General features: G+C 34.4%; 3 protein-coding genes across 5 annotated transcripts; 1 reads left to right on the top strand and 2 right to left on the bottom strand.

The window, feature by feature from the left end:
* The first annotated feature begins 6346 nt into the window (after positions 1-6346).
* LOC149969107 (DCC-interacting protein 13-alpha-like) lies at positions 6347-13261 on the top strand. 2 transcript variants are annotated; one of them, XM_090155365.1, is made up of 20 exons: positions 6347-6496; positions 6792-6908; positions 6972-7070; positions 7133-7192; positions 7253-7327; positions 7402-7489; positions 7548-7589; positions 7890-8002; positions 8441-8619; positions 8693-8857; positions 8918-9051; positions 9114-9165; positions 10032-10152; positions 10217-10272; positions 10341-10478; positions 10535-10662; positions 10731-10839; positions 11078-11309; positions 11373-11396; positions 11460-13261. In XM_090155365.1, the coding sequence occupies exons 2-20, from the start codon at positions 6855-6857 to the stop codon at positions 11592-11594; spliced, it is 2004 nt and encodes a 667-aa protein (XP_090011491.1). In that variant the 5' UTR covers positions 6347-6496; positions 6792-6854; the 3' UTR covers positions 11595-13261. The 2 variants fall into 2 exon arrangements, with proteins under 2 accessions (XP_090011491.1, XP_090011499.1); XM_090155373.1 differs by lacking the exon at positions 6347-6496 and adding an exon at positions 6599-6716.
* Positions 13171-16083, bottom strand: LOC149969106 (N-acetylglucosamine-6-sulfatase-like). Its single transcript, XM_090155387.1, has 12 exons — positions 15971-16083; positions 15849-15908; positions 15585-15788; positions 15459-15524; positions 15254-15352; positions 15007-15180; positions 14860-14942; positions 14664-14782; positions 14442-14545; positions 14131-14340; positions 13950-14060; positions 13171-13488 (listed from the first exon to the last, which is right to left on the bottom strand). Exons 1-12 carry the CDS (start codon positions 16079-16081, stop codon positions 13312-13314), a joined length of 1518 nt encoding a protein of 505 aa, XP_090011513.1. The 5' UTR covers positions 16082-16083; the 3' UTR covers positions 13171-13311.
* Positions 16084-16439: 356 nt separating this feature from the next.
* On the bottom strand, positions 16440-20400 carry LOC149969105 (uncharacterized). 2 transcript variants are annotated; one of them, XM_090174286.1, is made up of 8 exons: positions 20007-20400; positions 18628-18687; positions 18484-18558; positions 18144-18386; positions 17768-18003; positions 17238-17415; positions 16869-17166; positions 16440-16750 (listed from the first exon to the last, which is right to left on the bottom strand). In XM_090174286.1, exons 1-8 carry the CDS (start codon positions 20175-20177, stop codon positions 16512-16514), a joined length of 1500 nt encoding a protein of 499 aa, XP_090030412.1. In that variant the 5' UTR covers positions 20178-20400; the 3' UTR covers positions 16440-16511. The 2 variants fall into 2 exon arrangements, with proteins under 2 accessions (XP_090030412.1, XP_090030413.1); XM_090174287.1 differs by lacking the exon at positions 20007-20400 and adding an exon at positions 18759-19101.
* Between the last annotated feature and the right edge of the window lie 1290 nt (positions 20401-21690).

Genomic DNA, 21690 nt, shown 5'->3' with positions numbered 1-21690 from the left:
ATTTTACTGTCAATAAAAACATAAAACCTAGCGCGCTATATAATCGAAACAAGAGAGAAAAGAGGTACGATACTGTTAGTTATATCGAAATAACTTGCACGATAAGCAAATATCTGCTGGAAACCTATTCGTACACGTTCATACTCAATGGTCTATTACTCTATTTTATAGATATTTCTAAATAACAACGGAATATTTCATTTTATACCCATGAGAAACCAAATCTTTCTAGTTACATAATCGGAATAATTGAAAACATACCGTACGGTAGTATGATACTATGTGGAATATCTCATTGTTGAACCACAGAGGAAGTGTATCTAGAAGATACGTCTGAATATGAATGTATTAATTTCTACCATGCAGGGGCATGCCAACGTTGTTACGAGAGCGGGGCCAAAACAATATTATTAATGTTAAATAAGCTGCGTCCGACAAAATGCCGAGAGATAGAAAACAAAACACAAGTGTGTCGCATGTTTAGTCGGCCTGTCAGGTTTGGCCAAAAAGTATCCAGAATGAACTACAGCTCTGTGCAAAGTCTGCCCTGGGAAAAAGTAACTGGAGCAGTGCCCCCGCTGTGAAATAGAAGTGAGGGCCAGTCACCCCCGCAGTTGGCACGCCCCTGCTACCATATAACTATACTTTTGCCCTTTTTGTTATCTCGGGCTAGGATGGGCGATGCCTATCTGCGTATTACATAATCACTTAAGCCAATCAGTAGACTTGTCTTTGACTGTATCTACAAAACGTTTCCGCGATTGTTCATTTTAATCAGAGTTTTAAAATTACATGTAGTAAAATACCTTTAATCAGTTGAGATTCATAAATAAAATCATTTTCGGATAATATTTTTACCTTTATAAATTTCGCCCTAAAAATAAGCATTTTCTCAAAACGGCCAACTCTCTCGTGCTTCCTCCATGGTATATCCGTCAGGTGTAAGAGGGGTGGAGCTTATAGTTCCGCCTCTTTCCGACAGAGATAGAAACATATCTAGAGCGATTCTATATTCATGGGTAAAATGAATAAATTCATGGTGAAACTAATAGACGGTAAAATAAATTCCAACGGCTTCCCAGCCTCTGAAGGGTTTTTGAATTTGGGGGTACGAAAAAAGGGGAAACGTTTCGTGACAGCATGGCTGCCAGCCTCTCCGCTTCGCGACTTTAATTGTCACTGAAATCATTTCAACCGTTTTTCACGTCATTACGATTGATCTCAGTTAATAATTTGTATTTTAATTTAAAGAATTCAAGTTATAGGTAAATTTACAGTTAAACAACCATTTTGTCTAGCTTTTATTCCCGAAATATAACGGTCAGTTTAGTTAGATGGTGCCACGTGCTCTACGAAGAATCACGATTTAGATATTTGTTACTCGGCGAAAGTTAAAAATTGGCCTCTGCGCATGCTCCAATACCAACCAATCCGGTGTTCCCTCCCTGGCTAGTGTACAGTTTTTAAGTGGCAATGACGGTTTAAAATTCCACCCCCATTTATTTTACCGTCTATACACACAAATCCTTTAGGATTGTGTGTAAAAAGTATTTAGAAGAAAATATATCACCTATAAAGTACTAAGAAGTATGAACGTTATAAATAAATGGTTTATTACCTTTCGAAACGTACATCCTTAAATTGACAGCTTGCTCTAATAAGTAGTTACTTATGGAAAACTGGCTAAGCCTTGTACATATAACTAAGTTTTAAAATAAAATCCACTATTGCACAGTTTGAAATTAAATATTTCAAACTGTGCAATAGTGGATTTTATTTTAAAACTTAAGTAGTGACTTGTTATTATGCGAGTTAAATTCGTTGAATTCTGGTGTTATGGGAAATTAAAAAGACCCCGATGAATCAATAATGCATTTCCATAATTATTTATATGGGTGTCTACATTATATAATTATAAAGAAGGCTTGAACATTTAGGAAAATGAACTTCCAAGGAACGACAGAGATGGCGATACTTTCGTCGTCCGTCAAACAAAAAGCACGGTCAAAGCTACAGCTTATAATCGGGCCGCTTCCCGAAGTTCCCGCCATTCAAATGAGCTTTCTAATTATTTCCTCAATTTCTATGGCTGGACCATACATTTCCTATATCTATGGGCTGGACCATAGAAATCTCATAGGTAACTAGAATGCTGCCGCCTACGGCCGAGCTTGTCGCCAGTTCGTTTTGAACCTTCAGCCAATGAGAGGCCGTAGAGTGGTTCCACCAAGGAGGATAAATCCTCCTTGGTTCCGCGTAACTATCGCGGGAGCTAGGAGACGTCATTCTCTATGGTGACATTAAATTCTTGGCAGAACCACTCTTTGAGCTCTGATTGGCTGAGATCTGGCTATCGTCTGCCACGGCGTTTGGTCCATTTGCAAGTTACACGGCAGCATTCTAGTTACGTAGGAGATTTCTATGGGCTGGACCATTGAGTTAGGAATAAATAGAGGTACAACTAAATCTGGCTGACGCGGGACCGATTTCGTTCAATAACTTTATCAACTTTATCGTTCTACCGTGACGGAATCTGTCTCTAGTGGTGGCAACTATATTGTAATTGAATTTTTTCCCGAATCTGATGCGAAATTGAAATGTATGATTACTCGTAACAAACAAACCTTTGAAGCTGTTTAAAAATAATTTTATTCTGTCAACACGTTCCTTTTTAATTCAAATAATTATTTATTTTTAGCCATATAACTTTACAAAATATAGATGGCGCTAGCGCCTAATTACAAAGATTTCGTAGAGTCTTATGAGAACCAGGTATGGATATTCTTTGATCAGAATAGGTCCCGCGTAACCCTGGCAACCGAAATCGTAATTGTAATCCTAGCAGTATTATTCCCCGTCTCTTACGCCGCTGTTAAAAAAAAGCTGGGTCATTCCATGTTAAATCGAGAGGTTGGGAGCAAAGATAATTTAAACTCGTACCCTAGATTCGAAATCACTCTCTCGCGCGTTGCCGATAGCGTTTACCCACTTCCCGCCGTAACTCGGAATGGTTACCGCAAACACGGCCAACTTGATCGAAGTTGGCCGTGCCACAACCGATGGAGCACGATTTTTCTGAGGTCACGTGCCGGAAAAGGGTAAACGCTTCGTAACAAAACCGTCAATGGGAAAGCTCTCAGTATTCGAATCTAGGGTACGAGTTTAAATTATCTTTGTTGGGAGGCACTAGCTCACCGATTTTTACATGAATTTTCTGGGTGAATGTAGACTTGAAATAATGACAATTCCCAAAATTTAAGGCCTCTAGCTGTAAAAATGGGCCTTTTATGATTTATTGAAATTTACACATAACAAAGGCTTCGCGGCCCCAAAAATTCAAATATTTGACCATAACTCGCAGTGAAATTACCCAATACTAATACAAATTAGTCACTTAATCACAAATTCGACAAGAAATCTGATTCTGGCCCTGAAATTTAAAACGGATTATTATTGTAGAAGATATTAAGGTATTAGGGGGGGTTCATTTGACCCCCAAAAATCGGAAATAACGTCACCTTTGATTTTTTTAATTTTCGTATATGTTATTTCTCCTGACCCAAGTAACTTAGATTTAAAATATCAATAATCAGAAACTTTTGTTTTAAGTATAACACTTGGTTTATTTTATTTTGAAAAAAATATTTTTAATTTTTAATGTTGCATATAGAGGTCGCTTTTTCATTAAAGTGCAATTTAATTGCTTTGTATTTATCATAAATTAATTTGAATATCAATCTCTTATTTATTTCAATTATAATTGTACCATATAAACCATTCACTGTATCTTAATTTGGCCCCGAAATTCGTTTTAGATCATTACTGAAGAAGACATTAGGGGGTTCTCTAGACTAGCGGTTCCCAATTTTATTTTTCTATGGAACCCTAAATTTTAATATGTTAGTTATCTTGGCCCAAGTAGATTATATATAAAATATCAACAATGGGATCAGCACAGATCGTCATTCCTTGGTGATTTGTGTGAATGCACAAATCAGTGAGGGTGCAGAACATTAATGAGAGGTTAGTCCTAGTCTTCTTTAAGATCAAGAAGAACGCCAAAATATAATTTTTCCCCATATACGCCAGCCGCGTATTTCCAGGTTTGAGACTTTAAAAATGAAGTTTCTCTGTTACCAAACAGAAACCGTAAGATAATCGTTATCTCCGGAAAGTCTAGAAATCGACATATGATTTAAATCCTTTAGTACAAAGGACTGGTGACTCGTTGTGCCTTGGACGGTTCTAGCTCCTTTCAACCGTTCTTCGAGAAGTTGAGCATAGCCATAATTTATCTTCACTACATCTAGTGAAAGCAAATGAACTAATCATACTCTTAAATTATGCTCAATTATGGAGTTTAATGATGAAATTGCAATTTAAATAAAAAAATTAAATCCAAAAACCATAATTAAACTTTTTCATAGTATAAATCGTTTCTCATTGTTGATATTTTAAATATAAGCTACTTTGGCCAAACTAACTAACATATTAAAAAATCGAAATAATCGAAGGTGACGTCATTCCCGTTTTTGCGGGGTCTAGAGGACCCCAATACATGTCTTCTACAATAATGATTCAAAACAAATTTCAGAGCAAAATTAAGATACAGTGAATGGTTTTTAATGTTCAATTATAATTGAAATAAATAATAAATACATATATATTCATTCGTGATAAATACAAAACATTTAAATTGCACTGTATTGAAAAAGCGACCTCTATATGCAACATTACCAATTAAAAATATTTTTTTTCAAAATAAAATAAACTAAGTGTTATACTTAAAATTAACGTTTCTCATTGTTGATATTTTAAATATAAGTTACTTAAGTCAGGAGAACTAACATATAAAAAATTAAAAAAAATCGAAGGTGACGTCATTTCCGATCTTCTACAATAATAATCCAATTTAAATTTCAGGGCCAGAATCAGATTGCTTGTCGAATTTGTGATTAAGTGACTAATTTTTATTAGTATTGGGTAATTTTACTGCGAGTTATGAGTTATGGTCAAATATTTGAATTTTTGGGGCCGCGTAACCTTCGTTGCGTGTAAATTTCAATAAATCATAAAACGCCCATTTTTACAGCTAGAGGCCTTAAATTTTGGGAATTGTCATTATTTCAAGTCTACATTCACCCAGAAAATTCATGTAAAAATCGGTGAGGTAGTGCCTCCCAACCTCTCGATTTCACATGGAATGACCCAGCAATGATACTAGGTGGTTTTTTTTTCGCCTGTTCTGGGTTTTTTGAGCAGGTTCAAAAGTGTAGCCATATGACGTCATTTTACTCCAATTCTATCTTGACGAAAAAAACGAGTTGGAGTAAGAAGGGAGTAGTTAGAGGTTAAAGGTTATATATTTGTTTTGTTTTTAAGATGGCGACCGGTGGTGAGATCATCAATATAGGACTCATTTTTCTTATTTATTTAATAATAATAATAATCAGCTAGACACCACCTTAGGTCTAACTCATCAAGCAACTTTTAAAGTCATTAAATAGCATTTAACAATTGGATATTCGTTATTAAAAGCTTGCCACATGTGAAGATGTTCAAAACCCGTTATGTTTTCGTGAAACGAAATTTAAGCAGACGAATTTTCTAAATAAGCTAGATTACTCCCTTCACAACTTGGAAATAGTGATATTTTTTACGACCCCCTTAAGTTTCTTTTTATTGAGAGCACTGGCCCAAGCGGGGGGGGGATTGGGGGAAAAATTTAAAATTAATAGGGAAAATAGGAAAATAAAAATTGGTTACGTTACTTACATAACATTTATTAACTTTAAAACAAGCAAGTATATTATAATATAACACATAATCATTTGTAACGGCGTATACATCATGTTCCAGAAATTTCCGTAAAATGTTTAATAAATATTTTTTAATTAAATTGAGAGCCCCGGTGGCCCGCAACCCCCGTTCGAATGATTTATTTTAAGAGCCCACTGATTTTTATTAAGAGCCATTGGCCCCAAGACTCCCGCTAATTCCAAGTCTGCTTCACACCTCCTTTCGAGGAGGAATAAAAAGTGTAACGTTTGAGCTCTGGAACAAGCGAACAAAATTCGGGACAGGGTAAATCTTACCCCGAGAACAGGCGAATACAACGTTTTAGGGTAAAAAGTTTACACTTTTTGTCCTGGGACAGGCGAAAAAAAACCACTTACTTATAATTACAAATTATGATATTTAACAGATGAAATGTGGAAGGACGCTCACATGCCAATCCATATTGCCATCGAAACTCGGTTAATTTTTCTGAAAAACAAAATATTACTTATGGGAGTGTATCTTTTCAATCTTGTTTTCCCGGGGACCAACTGATTGAAGACTACCCGAGCCGGCCTCTTACGTTCTTACCCTTTGACCTACAGTTTAGTGAAATTACTTCAAGTGGCATGACAGATTTTTGACAGTTCGCGAAATTTTAGGGAACTTTTTCTTTTTAAACGATTTAAATATCGTTACAATTATAACGTATTTATTTGTAAGTCCCTTTTATGTAATCTGCTTTAAGATTTCACGAAAATATATCAGAATTAAATTCAATGAATGAAGTATGATCTAAATATTAACTTTGTAGCCAAGGCCTAAGATGCGTTTTGTTCGATATAAACTGATATTGAAAAATTCCCAATTATTAAATGATACGATGCGTATCTTATCTGTTTTTTTTTACCTGTTTGGAAGATTATTTTTCTAGGAATGTAGGTCTATTCTTGGTGGGAGTCAATGTTAAATTTAGAAGATAAGTCAATAGAAGTCTGACTTTTTCATTGCAGTTTAATGCAACTTAACTAGGCAGATTTGTCCCTTTCTTTTAAAACAACTATCAATTTTGTACGATGCCGGGTGTTGAAAAATTACATTTGGAAGATGCACTCGAAGATAGCCCACAAGTAATTTCATTTGTATTTTTTTATATGTAATTACGTGTATATAAAAAAATTTATCATTAATAGACTCGATCTATGGTGGGACTGTTTGAGCAAGACACAAATATACTTCAAAGATATATAAATGCCTTATACGATCACTGTTTAAAAATTTTAAATGCACAGGTAATTTCTATGCCTTGATAATGCTTATATATTCTTATTATAAATGAAAATTTATTTTGTAGAATGCATTAGCTGAAGCCACTAGCGCACTATCACAACATGTCCGGACGTACGAGACCCTAGTATGTTGTGCATAATATAAAATTTAAAAAAATATTTGTTTATAATGAAATTTAATCTAGAACTTCCCACTCGATAATGATCCTGACAGCATACTTAGAACTACTTTAAAACAGTTTTCATCTTCATTAGATGAGGTTTTTAATTTTATATCTTTAAGGAAGCTTCTTATTATCAATCTTAATTTACATTTTTATTTTGCACTGCTAAGGTCAGCTCTTGGCAGCAAGCGTGCCGTACGCAACTAGCCGATGGGATGATGTATCCACTGAATCGTTTCATTGAAGCTGATTTAACAGGTTCATAACTGTTTAAATTTTATATTTTTCTTTTTACTTAGCTAATAATGTTTTATAGAGGTTTTTAGTTTGAATGATATGTATCACTCTGCCAATAATGGTATGTGCAATTTTTTTGGGCATTATGGGCTATGGTATTACCAAGAATGTATTTATTTAAACTTAGGAAGAATTACTCCCAATCCACCTCTCACTCCAACTGATAAGCTCTTTCCCCCAATAAAATCAATTCAACCTGTAGTTCTGTGGTTCCATGAATCTCATGTTTTTCTTTTCCCTCATCTTGTGGTGAGGGCTTGCAGATTATTTCCATATAGTCATCTCCCTAAGTATAAATAAATACATTCGTTCTTGGTATTAGTATGTACATGTAAAATATTTACTAAATGGTGTTTTATAGACTTGGATCAAAGCATATCTAAATTTAGCAAAATACCGAAAAAGAAGGAACAGGATAAACAAACAACAGAATTTAACGAGGAAGTTTACGCTGCCTCCAAAAAATTCCACCAAGTAAATTCCTTAAATTTCTATTTACATTTCCGAGGTTAAGTCTTTATCAAGAACAGTGAGCCTTAGCTGTGTAATTATAAAAAAAAATTGTCCTTAGCTTTAAAAATTCTTAATCCCAAATCCAAACCTAAGCGTCAAGGTAGGGGGGTGGGCCCCCATATGTATCCGCCACTGGCGGACAGCCTTATCTACCGGATTTTTTGCCCAAAAAATGTTAGGTTATTTTCATGTGTAAAACGAATTTTAAAAACCATCAATTGTTAAGTATTAATTTGAATTTCCACAACAAAGTCTTGACCTTGAAATTTCTTCTTATTCTAAATAAGCCTCAGCGTAGAAAATTAAATCTCCTTTAAAATAATCAAATCTTAAAGGCTAAGTCTTGGAACTGTAATTCAAAGTTCAATGTTTCTCTTTTAAGACTTAAGCATTTTTCAGACAGCCCTACATTATTATGCCAATCTTAATGCCCTTCAGTACAAACGTAAAATAGCCATCATTGAACCGCTATTGGGCATGATGAATGCCATGAAATCTCACTATTCAGTTGGCCATGAATCTTTAAATTCTCCAGAATTGGAGGATTTCATCTCTAACATTAGCTCCAGCGTACAGGGGTCTGCAATATATTCTTTACCGGTTCTAAAGTAGCGATTTTTAACTGCTAAGCAATTACCAATTACGTTTTAGTGTTCATTCTGAGCTTGGCTCCGAGACACAAAAAGCCATTGCTTTAATTGATTCCGTCGAGCAACAAGGCCAGCATCTATATTACGCTGAACCCCTCCCCGAAATGCCTTACATTCCACCAAATACTACGCAGTCCCAAAAAGCTGGTTACCTTTTTCATAAAACGTAATGTTTTTACAGTGTAAATTTAGAAAACTTCCCGCTGAATTTTAATTTTTTATTTAGTAAATTTGCTGGTATGATGACTCGCTGGGATCGAGTCTATTTTTACACGTTAGGTGGTCATTTAATGAGTATCTCCAAAGGTGAAGTTGCTGGGAGTGTTGTTATTGAATTGGATGGAAAAGTTACTGCTCAAGGTAGCTCTTTCATTGTTTTCCTTAATTTACACTTGGAATTCAAACTTTTGTAAATTTTAAAGTTTTGGATCAGGAGGAGAGGCGGAATGTTTTCCAAATTTCCAATGGAAAGAAGTGAGATATTGTTTTTTGGTAATTTTAGTACAAAGTTGTGTTGGCAGTCTTTTTTTCTCATTTACTGATGCAAGCTTTTAAAACTTGAATCTGGAATGTGCTGAAGAGCTTGTAGCAATGTTTCATTTCAAATGTCGTACCAGCTGTGTGGTATTCGTATTCCCCATCATTTTCACTCCTTTGAGTCTCCCTAGAATTCCTTGACAAAAGCTTATAAATATATTTTAAACCCTCCAAGGTTAAGGTGGTTTGTGATTTTATGGTTTTTATGCTTTGGTTTGATTTTCTAAAGAATTTGCTTTGGTAGTGAAGCCTTGGTTGCTTTGGTAGTGAAGCCTTGGTTGCTTTGGTAGTGAAGCCTTGGTTGCTTTGGTAGTGAAGCCTTGGTTGCTTTGGTAGTGAAGCCTTGGTTGCTTTGGTAGTGAAGCCTTGGTTGCTTTGGTAGTGAAGCCTTGGTTGCTGTGGTTGTGAAGCCTTGGTTGCTGTGGTTGTGAAGCCTTGGTTGCTGTGGTTGTTAAGCCTTGTTTGCTTTGGTTGTTAAGCCTTGGTTGCTTTGGTTGTTAAGCCTTGGTTGCTTTGGTTGTTAAGCCTTGTTTGCTTTGGTTGTTAAGCCTTGGTTGCTTTGGTTGTTAAGCCTTGGTTGCTTTGGTTGTTAAGCCTTGGTTGCTTTGGTTGTTAAGCCTTGATAGCTTTAATAATAATAAGGTTTATTAAGGCTATAATATATATACATCCTTGGTTTATTTTATGTAATTTTTCCCTAATTCTCTTCTAGATTTTAACTTAAGGTTTGAATGTTCTGACAGTTCTGTAATGCTTAAATAATGTAACAATTTTTTTATTTATTCTTAATGATCTGATAATAGAGTTCTGACTCTCCAAGCATTAAATGAACGTCAAATGAACGAATGGATCTCAACGATTAAAAATATAACAAAAGAAGCAACTGGCAGACAAGCTAGACAGTTATCAAAAGAACGATCTAAAGTAACCTAGAGGTTGCTAACTTTTGACTTAGTCAAAAATAAAACTACTATTCAAATTATTTCAGTCCCTACAAACTGATCGTTCCTTGCCTCTTAATAATGAGAACGAGAGAACCAAACAGTATGTTTATTCTAAACATTTTCTGAAGGGCATTAAGAAAGTGCCTGAAAATATTTATCCCTGTATAGATCCAAACAGAAGGGAAAACTTAACCGCTCCCTAACATCTCCTATGGAAGCTTTTATGATGGATACACCCATTCAATTTGATATGATATCCCCTACTGACGAAGATAAATTAACACAAATAAAAGATGGCCCTCCAGTGTAGGGTTATTATAAAATCCTTTCTTACTTTTCATTAATGAAAATGGTATCATTAGGCGAAAAAATCCTTTCGATCAATCTGGGTCAACGATTTCTGCTGAAACTGCCAAGGATAATGATTCTCCAGTCTGGGAGGTATACGAAGCTAGGTTCTGTGGTTCCATGCAAGTTCCTGTTGATCGGGGTATTTAGCTTTCATTCTATTTCATCAGCCTCAATACCTTGATTTAAAATATGTAAAATTCAATGTAGGAGAACCTGTAGTATATGAGACAATGCAAAGGATAATGGCAGCCAGAGCTATCCATAATCTATTCAAAATGTGCGAGACCCATCTAGTCATAACGCATCAAGCATTAAGGTTCGAATATGGTTTAAAATATGAAAGATTCCCTAGAATATTTTTGGGTTTTGGCTTGTAACTGTTAATGCCATGAGTTTATATTAGTCTTCGTTGCAAAACACAATCCACTTAAAGAACTATGTGACATCATATAAAACTTAGATGATGCCATTTATCTCTAAAGCCTAATAATGTTCTCTGTACAAAATTGATGAGTGTTTATAAGGCGTTTATTAAAATGCTAATTTGCAAATAGAATCGTTGACCCTTCACATCAAGCTATTCGAGCTTCGTTTTCTTTGAAAGATGTTTCTTTTTGGACTACCCACAAAGAAAATAATAGGCTTTTGGGTTTCATAATAAGGACGAAAGAAGAGGAAGATGATCCCCCAATTTTCTATTGTTACGTTTTTGAAACTCAAGTTTCCTCTGAGGAAATATGTTGTTCCCTAGCTACTGCTGCTAAAATTGCCCTAAAAGCAATCACTGTGAGTTTTTGATTTTTACATAAACTCCTCATGTTATAATACATTTTTATCAAATTTCACTAGAGCCCAAAGAATGAGGAAAATAAAGTATGATAACTTTTTCCAACATATTCAATGATTTGAATATAATACAATGTAACAATTTCTTAGGAATTAGTTCTAACAAATGTCCAGCCTGAAGAAGCCCAAAATAATTCTCAAAATACTGGAAACACTGATAGTCCTCTTGTGGAAACAACGCAGTCTCTCACTATATCAACCGATACCCCTGAAAGCGAGGCTTAGGTTTTAGATTTGTGTTACCACCTAAATGAAGAACAAACGTAGTGCTTCCCACACTGTTGTTGTATCCTTTATTTTGAAATACGTAGTGACATTTTGAAACGCGTTTCCTGGAAACATCCGGTACCGCCTCTATATAACTAGTACTTATTGATCTCAGATGAGGCTGAGACAGATGAAATAAAACCACTATTTTTCCACCGTGATTTTTATAGACAGTTCAGGTTTACCCTTAAATTAATTTTAGTCAAGTTAACAATATTAAGCTTTTATGACTATCTCGTTTTAGAATAAATATACAATAAATTACTCATTGCATGAATTAATAACATATAGCTCTTAAAAAGTCATATGTACATTGAAAACTTAGTCACCACAAGGCATTTTTTAATTTTTATTTAGCTAAGTCTTAATGAGCTTATTTTCCTACTTGCAGTCCAAACTGTTAATTTTAGCCAAGGTGTAACATTTCTGGGTTAGTTTTAAGCCAAGATCGACATTTTCACTGTAGCGTTTTTATTTATTTTAAAGCACAAGATTTAACCATTTTTTAAAGACTTAATGTTTAGTCTTAGGCCTTGGTTTAGGCTCGGATTAAGAATATTACTGGTTATAGCATAGAATTAAGATAGTCCGCAGCGGAAACCAAGCAATGCTAGGTAATTCTTGGCAACCATTACCTAGCAATGACAGGTGCTAGCTTTTTATTGTCACAAAACTAAAACACTTATTTCAGGCAAAGAGCTAGCACCTTCATTTCCATGGAAACCTCATCCCTACCGCCGACTTTTTATCCCTTTTGATTGTCACTGTAGAATACCTTGACGAAAGCTGTAGAGCTATATCCAGTACCTCCTAGGTATAGGCATAAGTTTGGAGTTAAGACCAAATAGACTGTACCCTTAACACAAATTGAAAATTATTCTATGCATTGTTTTACAAATAATCAAGTTAGTAGTGCCAAGTTATTTTAAGACATTAACGTTGTGACATACGTTCGATAAATCAAAATTTTTAGACACAAAATGTCATAAGTTTTATCATAATCATACTTTATAAAATATATCAAAATTTAGCATAAATTTAAACTAAGATCTTTTTAAAAGTGGTTATACTCAAATGTGGGTGTTAATTGTTAAATAACCTCAAAAATGCTTCAAGAAAAGTTCCCTCCGATCATTTGTTAATTCCTGTTTGAATTATAAATTCTTGCTCTACTCTCCTGCCTTCTCTATAATTGTAAATAAATTGAAAAATCGTCCTAGTTATGTATGAAAATAAAATGCACAGGTAGTGTGTAGAGAAATGTTTTAGCTCCGCTGATTAGTACAAAAAAGTGAATGTTTTGTCATGGGCTCACTGCTATTTTTAGTTGGTTAGGGGTATGTATATAAATATTGGTAAAAACGCATTTTAAAGGAATGTATTGTATTTGTATTAAATCAGTTAAAATATATGTATATTTTATTTGATAAAAGATTTTTTTAAGTTAGCTTATGAAGCTAATTATAATTTAATACACTAAGTTAGCATGGTGGCACGAGCTATAATTGTTAAAAAATGAAATCATGAAAAGCAATATATATAAAAGTTTTATTTATCGCAAATTCTATGTAATTAAAAAGTTATCACTTTCCATAAATCCAAAAAATATTAATAAACGATTTTGTTGAGCTTCAAGCTCAATTATTGCATTGTAATTTGCATTTCTTCTACGTAATTAAGGTTGAATTGAATTAAAACATTGTCTACCCTTACAAATTTTCAGTGTTTCTAGACGAGAGGCCAGTTTTTTAATATAGGAGTTACTTTGCAGTTGTACTGGAATTTGTGGTGGTATTACTAAATTATTTAATTGATTAGGATCTGATGTTATGTTGTAAGATTCTTGAAATCCCTGTATAATTATATAGAGAGACAGTTTAGAATTATAGCATTATTAATTTTGCCAATTGTTCAAGCAGGAATGAGTTCAGGAACATGGTTTATTAAATGCATATTCCAAATAATTAAAACTAGCAGATTTGAAAGGTTTTCTATTTAAAAATCATAGAACTTCAAAAGAAGAATAACTAACACCTATCTCAGAGCATGTGCAAGAATTATTCTGTATTTTGTTTTTGTTGCCGCACAAATTAATGGGTAGAATTTGTTTTCTGATTTTGAATTTTCTAATACATTCTTAACCAGTTATGGTTTTATTTGAAGAAAATCAGGGTCAGTGATGGAAACTTAGCGATCACTCTTGTGTAGAGTCACTGTGCAATCCCTACATATTAGCTGTTGGTTTTAATACATTTGGTATAGGCACCAATACTGCTTGGTTTTTTCTTTGTCATTTTTAGTTTAAAACTGTACCTCTTCGTCATTGAATTTGCAGTAAATTGTGTCAAAATCTGTGGTTAATTCCCTTATGCAACTGTAGGTGTTGTTAAAAGCGTCTTGGCAAATGCAGTCAGGTTGACAATTCTAATTGAAAATGAATTGAAAATTAGTTTTATTCAGTATAAACATAACCAAAATTTTTAGGGCTTTTTACATCTACTCCCCCATCACGATATCTGGGACAACCACGGATTGGTCCAACATGTCCCTCTCCATGATGTTCTACCACAAATTGAGACCTCCAAACAGTGGGCGCTAGGTTGTAGAGGAGTGGAACTAAAGAAATGCCATCCATGTGACCCGGTGGACTGATACCCGATATCTCCAAAAATGTTGGTGCTAAGTCTATGTTCAAAACAGGAACCTACAAAACTCAATATGCTTTAAGATTGGATACCCAAAAATTTTATTAATGTTTGATAAAGTTTCAAAGATCAGAGGAGAGGATATCATGATCATGTATACCTCAATTTTTCGCCCCGCAGTGATACCTGGCCCACTTATAAGTAAAGGCACTCTTATATCGAATTCATAAGGCTGTCTTTTATCCCATGGTAAAGAAAACTGACCTGTAATACATAAAAATAATATTAATTTTTAATATTTTTTAGTAACAGTAAGATAAGCATGTCCTTATGCGACTCTTGTTAAGTTTTTATGGTAAAATAAAAAGAGCCGCAGCCTTACCCAGGTGAAATCCATTATCAGAGGAATAAATTAAATAGGTGTTTTGAAGTAAATTTTTCTGCAATAACAAATTGTATACTGATTCCACCAAATCATCTACACTCAACAAGGTTCGATGTCTGTAAATTATAATTTTTTAGGATCTAGAGTTAAGTTAATATGAATTCTAATAAATAAAGGAACTCATATCTTATACCTGTTACGATAGGCTTCATCAATTTGGTCCACTACCTCTTGTGGTAGAGGGCTTGGTGGTTGACGCACCAACCAATGTTTAGTCTTAAATGAACATGCACATATAACAATAGCAGACATGATTTTTTATCTAAATAATGTCATTAACCTTCCCTCCGGGGATGTCAAAATTAGGGGTCCTAGGAGCCGTATCATTGGGAAACTTGTCCTTATACTTAAGTTCTGGTGTGAAAGGATCGTGGGGTGCAGGTGGTGACAGCATCATGAAGAATGGTTTTGAATTAGAATCAAATTGCGATAGAAAATCTAAAGCTTTATCCCTCTGTAATGTTTATACTTATTATAAGTTATTGCTATAAGTTAGAACAGAATAAAGTTTTGAAAAATGGCATTACTATAACATTCGTTAGGTAATCTTTGTCAGAGTCATTTCCATGTTTTTCTTCAATGCCATTAACAGATAAACTGTAGTCGTAGTATCTTGAATTTCCAACCTATAAGTATTTTCATTAGTTTAAATCATTTAAATGGTTCTAAAATAAGAAAATGAATGAATTTGTGTTATCGTTGTATAATTTATTGATCGTAACATTTACCTACCAAACCAACCCACGAGTCCCAACCAACTGGTATATGTCCCATTCCACCAACTTTTTTATCTCCGTACTTAATTGAAAAGATTTAACTATCAAAATTAATCCATTTAATTTTTTTTCCACGTTATACTTGGTTTAAATATTTCCCAGCGTAGAAGGTTGTATATTCTTGTTCTTTAAGCAATGGCAGAAACGTCTTAGTTTCTGAAGTATTTTGCCATTGCAGCGAACTGCAACCTCCAGATAAGCTATTATTAACTGTACCGTGGTTATGAACATAGCGTCCTGTTAAAATACTTGAGCGGCTTGGACAGCATAGAGGTGTAGTTACAAACTAGAAAAACATCGAAATTATTTTTTACCCAAATGATTTTGCGTATTTTGTTCATACTACCATGTTAGTGAACTCAGCACCATTTTGACCAATGTATTTCATAGTTTTCTCCATAGGGTCCTTTTCAATTTTATTTGAATAAAATGTTAAGAGGAAAATAGAACTGTTTATAATTAGCATACCATTCCACCCAATGCTATGTCCTGGTCATCAGTTAGGATGAAAACTATGTTAGGAAATATGCCAGTTGGAGGAGGTTGTCCACTTAATGAGGAATTAATGAAATACCACATTAAAATTAATACATTAAACTGTATTAACATATTGGTTTTTTAATTTGTTTTGATTTAGCTAGATGAATATGCATAAAAGTTTTAGAATCACTCTGGTAATATAAAAGACAATAGCTATTTTTCTAAAAAAAGTTTATACTAATCTTATCATTTTATAAGAGCGACCCTGTGTCAAGGGTTTTTGTCTTTGATAGTTAAATTATTTGGATAGTATCCAAACTATGCTTCAAATCAAATTTGATATACATTGTTTTAGCTATGGGAAGGGAAATAAAACCACTTGTAGAATCGTAGTAAAGATATCAAGTCAGCTGAGATACAAGAAAATACACTATATATATTAGACATTTAAAAATACTTTTTATTTTGGTCTTTGGCACTTAAAATTTTATACATAACATAATTATTCAAAAACTTGGAACATAATTATTTAAAGTTTTCGTTGAATATTATCGTATTTGAAATGAATGTGAGATTCTTTGGCTTCAGTTTGGAAGACATCATCATCCTCCAATAGTTGGACGTCAGTTTCCAGGATGGGGCTTCTGGGCAATGATAAACTGCTCATTTTACGACTGATACTCCTGACCATCTTTTGGTGACGTCCAAGGATAGCTTGAGCCTCTTTAGTGAACATGTTGTTTACAGGAAAGGTGACATTTTTCAAAGCTGTGAGAGTTGAAATATAAATTTTTACTTTTTTTTCTATTTTATTAATTTTGAAAGTTATAGCTCTACCCAGTTTGGCTGGCTGGCTGGCTACTTGTTTGTTTCAGTTATAACTTACTAGGAGTGGATACAACAATGGCATTGTTCATGTTGCTGATCCTGTTTTCTCTGGAGCGAATTTTGAACTCCAATCGCCTAAGGCGACATAAGAAGAAAAGCAAAAATAATGCCAAGATATCAAGTAGGCCCAGAGTGACGCTCAACCAGAACCAAAAATAATTATCGCCGTTGTCGTCGCACTTTTCTTCGTCATCTTTCTTTTTCACACCCCCGTCCTTCACCTTTGCATCCTTAGAGTTTATGAACAAAGTTTCACTGCGATGTACTGCATTGCCCTGCTCATCGAAGCAAGTGACCTACAAACAAATTATGTTAAAGTGTTAAATTACACGTTTAAACATAAATATGAATGGGTATAAAATCTTACATCTACTGAGTGAAGAGATTTTGGCCATAAAACCAAAGATGCCACATGGGTAAAGGTGTATATATGACCGGTAACCTCCATGGTCTGGTCAAGAACGCGCCACGATACTTCGTATTTCTTGCATTTCTCATGCATGTTAGGCGACCAAGCCACCAAGGCTTCAATGGCAGAATTATTACTAAATAAATAAAAGTAATAAAAATAATCAAAAACCACTACAGAATTAACTTTTTGTTATTATGGCCACAACCATTATTTTGGGGAAATGTTTTAAATTTTTAATCATATAAAAAAGGGTAGGTGACATCCTGTCATGTGAGCTCTATTACTACTCTATTATTATGCTAATTTGTAATTAATTCAATAAAATAAATGTTACTCCATTTTTTTAATTTTTGAAATCGAATAACGTTTATTTCACTAAATTAAATACAACATAAACAAAATTTTAGCCCTACATAAAGGACAACTTAATGAACATTAAATTGAAGCTTCTGTAAAAGGATAAATAAACAATTAAGTTGATTAACCTTGTATGGTCCATGGAAACAAGTTTGGGTGTCCAGGATAAGGGTACAAAGTGGGATGGCTGGCTGTTGTAGTTGTTCCCCCAGGAACTGTCTCGTTGAATGTCATTGTCGATGTAGGAGCGGTTTGTTTTGATGAAAACCTCTCCTAGCACGCCTGAAGCTGAAACAGCCACAATTTTGAACTGGGACGAGCAATTCCAGTAGGCTTTGGGTATTTGTACCTTCTGTTCCGATGTCTGTTTGGATTAAATAAAATAATACTAGTCAACATTTGGTTTATTATTAATCATAACTTAAACCAAGAATCGATTCTAGGTATAGATTCCTAATAAATTTAAAACTAATGTAGCCAAAATTAAATAAAAGATATTTATACCTGGGCGACTTCGACCCAATTGTGATCGGACTGTTTCTGCCTGCTGACGATATAAACGATAGAACTGTCGTCGCAATCTTCACAAAGTTCTGGTCGTTGCCAAACTCCTTCGATCAACGGGATGTCATTGTTGGTATCTATGTCAAATTTATTGACAAATGTGGTAGGTTCGATGTTCCTTAGCATTTTTCCCTTAGGACTACCATGTTTCTGGTAGGCGCAAGCGGTCCTGCAACCTGGAAACTAAACAAAAAATATCAATTAACAAAACTTTCTAGTTACATTTGACAATACTAGAAGTAGAGTATAGAGTACCAAGTAAAGTACTGATAAAACTTACACAGATGTTGGGAACCCCGCACATGGGACTCCAGACTCGGTATTCAACCAGCAACATTTCACAGACATTCCAGCACTGTTCCATTAAGAATAAATTATTTAATTATCATAATTATGGAGGTGAAAAAGCCAAGTAAATTTTTACCATATTGCAATTCGGCGTTTTGTAACACTCATCATCACTGATTACGTCTGGATTTTGAAACTGAAATTGATAATATTAATACGTTGTTTAGGGTGTTAATTTTCATTGGGGTATAATTATTTTCATTTTACTTGACGTAGATAACGGGCCCCAAACGATCCTGTTAAAATTGTCCCCTGGATAGGAAAGGGACCTTTAAACGAATTTCGCGGGTGGGCTCCAGCACGGCCAACTTTGATCACGCGCTGTTCGCGCTACGGCAGCCAACACATTCGTCGAAATTCCGCGAGCAAAATCTTTTGCTCATACTAGGTTAACACAGAAACGTCAACGAATGAAATGGCCGCTGTAGCGCGAGAGATCAAAGTTGACCGTGGCTCCAGAGACGGTGAGACTGACTTCACTGAGCAAAGTCATTTGCCGTCAGAAAGGAATACATTTACGAGCAAAATGATTAGCCTACAACTCTTGAAATCCTCACCTCGCCACAAAATATTTTTATGTGTATCTATACTATTATATATGATTATCTACACTATGCCGCATAATATATAGTATGAAAATCTCCTCGGAAAACCGTCATAAAATTATTATTCAGATAATCGTCATAAAATATATCTCTAATCAGATAATCGTCATAAAATATATCTCTAATCAGATAATCGTCATAAAATATATCTCTAATCAGATAATCGTCATAAAATATATCTCTAATCAGATAATCGTCATAAAATATATCTCTAATCAGATAATCGTCATAAAATATATCTCTAATCAGATAATCGTCATAAAATATATCTCTAATCAGATAATCGTCATAAAATATATCTCTAATCAGATAATCGTCATAAAATATATCTCTAATCAGAAAAATATATCTCTAATCAGATAATCGTCATAAAATATATCTATTCAGAAAATCGTCAAATGATATATCTATATTCAGAAAATCGTCAAATGATATATCTCTATTCAAAAAATCGTCAAATGATATATCTCTATTCAAAAAATCGTCAAATAATATATCTCTATTCAGATAATTATCTATTCAGAAAATCGTCAAATAATATATCTCTATTCAGATAATTATCTATTCAGAAAATCGTCAAATAATTATCGTTTTGGAAATTCGTCGAAAAACTCGAAAAAATTACATGTTAAATAGAATTTTTAACTTTTTTCAGTATCGAAATTACAATCTCTTATTTTAAGATAGTTAGCTAGCATTTGGAGATAAGTGCATTTTACAATTTAGAACTTGAACGATCTTAGACATATGCCATTAACGATATTTTAGGAATAATTAAACCATACCCGAAAGTGTATATAAAAAATAAAAAACCCTTTCTTAAAAAACAATCAAGCCAACTTTACGTTACCTCGTCCAAACACAGTGCCCGGCAGTTGGCTATTTTAAGCCGATCCTTCTCCCGATAGACGGTCTGTGTCCTAACGAATCCATCGGCTAATCGCCCGGCCGAAATGATCCCGGTAAAGTCCACCAAGATGATCCAACATAACGTAACTAACTTGCCGTTAACTAAAAACATCGCTTTTTCGACTGGCAAAATCTTGAAGTGTACGGTATAAAATCCAGACGTGAACTGCGTTACCCCGACCACGCGTTAGTTGGTTTTAAAGGGGTTGGAGATAGGCCAATTTCCGACGCTTGTTTCCGGTCAAAACGCGAAAGTCCAACCGTCGAGTTGTCTCCCAAAATATTGCCTTGTTTCCTGTGTAGAATCGGGGGCTTTTGTGAAACCATCCCTGATCTCGATTCCTTGGGGTATTCGCCGCTCGATTCCTCGTGTATAGAATGGGGGGGGGGAGCGGGGAGGGGCTCGAATGACCCCTAGCAAGAGCTACGGAGAAAGGGGGACTTCGTTATTGTGCCCAAATTTTATGCCTACCAGCGTATTCGACCCCGCGAAATAACCGTCGCCTTTCTAAACAGTTTTTGACGTATTGCTCCTCAAATTCTGGTGTTCGAAAAGCGCATTTTTACGAGGGTCAGCGGGGGGGGGGGGAATATTTTCTCAGAATCACGGAAATTGATGCTTTTATCCTTCGTACGAAATAATAACAATATTTTAAGATTATAATTTGTAGGCCCTGAAACGCTTTACAAGTTTAATATCGTTTGTTATATACAGTTTATTAGCACTTGCATATAATAATTTAGAACAATATAATATTAATAATAAAATAATAACATTAATTTCATTAATTTACCCTTAGTATTCCGAAAAAATCACAACGTGAAAATATTAACATAAGAAAAAACATAATACTCTGATTTATTACAAAATGTTCAATTTTATAAATTTCCAAAATTATCAAGTTTATAATTAAGTAGATAGAACATACACCATAAGTTTATATTATCTTTCATAAGTATGACCCTTCCGATTTTTCACAAGCAAAACAAAACAATACTGAAAAAGACTAAAGTTAGCTCCGTCTCGTGTCTTACTTTTTCTTTCTTCAATGACGTCACTGTGGAATATTTCCCAAAGAAACATACTTATAGAATGAGGTTATAAACTTAAGCACACACTTTTCCCAAAACGTAAAGGTCCGCAGAATCGTTTGAAAAACTCGGGTTGAATTTCAGGTGGCTCCTCCCCTTTCGTCACGTGACTCGGACTCAAAACACGCAATTATGTATCCCCAGACCCCACTTTTGATATCAAAATCAAGAAATCCATATGTTGTTTACTTCATTTTTATTTCTTTCCTAAACACGACTATAACTTTAATAATAGTTATTCGTGATATTTAATAAGATATCACAATGGGGGTTCTTCGGTGTACCATCTGCCATTTGAAACATTATAGCCACAAAAACGCGCGCTTCCAAGGTAAAGAGGACCCCCTCGTACGCCAAAATGATAGATTTGCCCATTAGAGTGGCCCCCTACTGAACCGTAGTAAGATAACCAGAACAGTAAAAATAATTAAGAATTCCCTAGGGTTGTTACTAAGCCGAATGGACCAAAATCCTTGAAGCTACGAAGTTTTATCATAAGTCTATAGTATTTTTCTATAAGTATGTCTTTTTGG

This window comes from Leiobunum rupestre, chromosome 1, assembly GCF_980474605.1.
Source record: "Leiobunum rupestre chromosome 1, qqLeiRupe1.1.hap1, whole genome shotgun sequence".
Classification (NCBI taxonomy): domain Eukaryota; kingdom Metazoa; phylum Arthropoda; class Arachnida; order Opiliones; family Sclerosomatidae; genus Leiobunum; species Leiobunum rupestre.
This window is presented reverse-complemented; position numbering and strand designations above follow the sequence as displayed.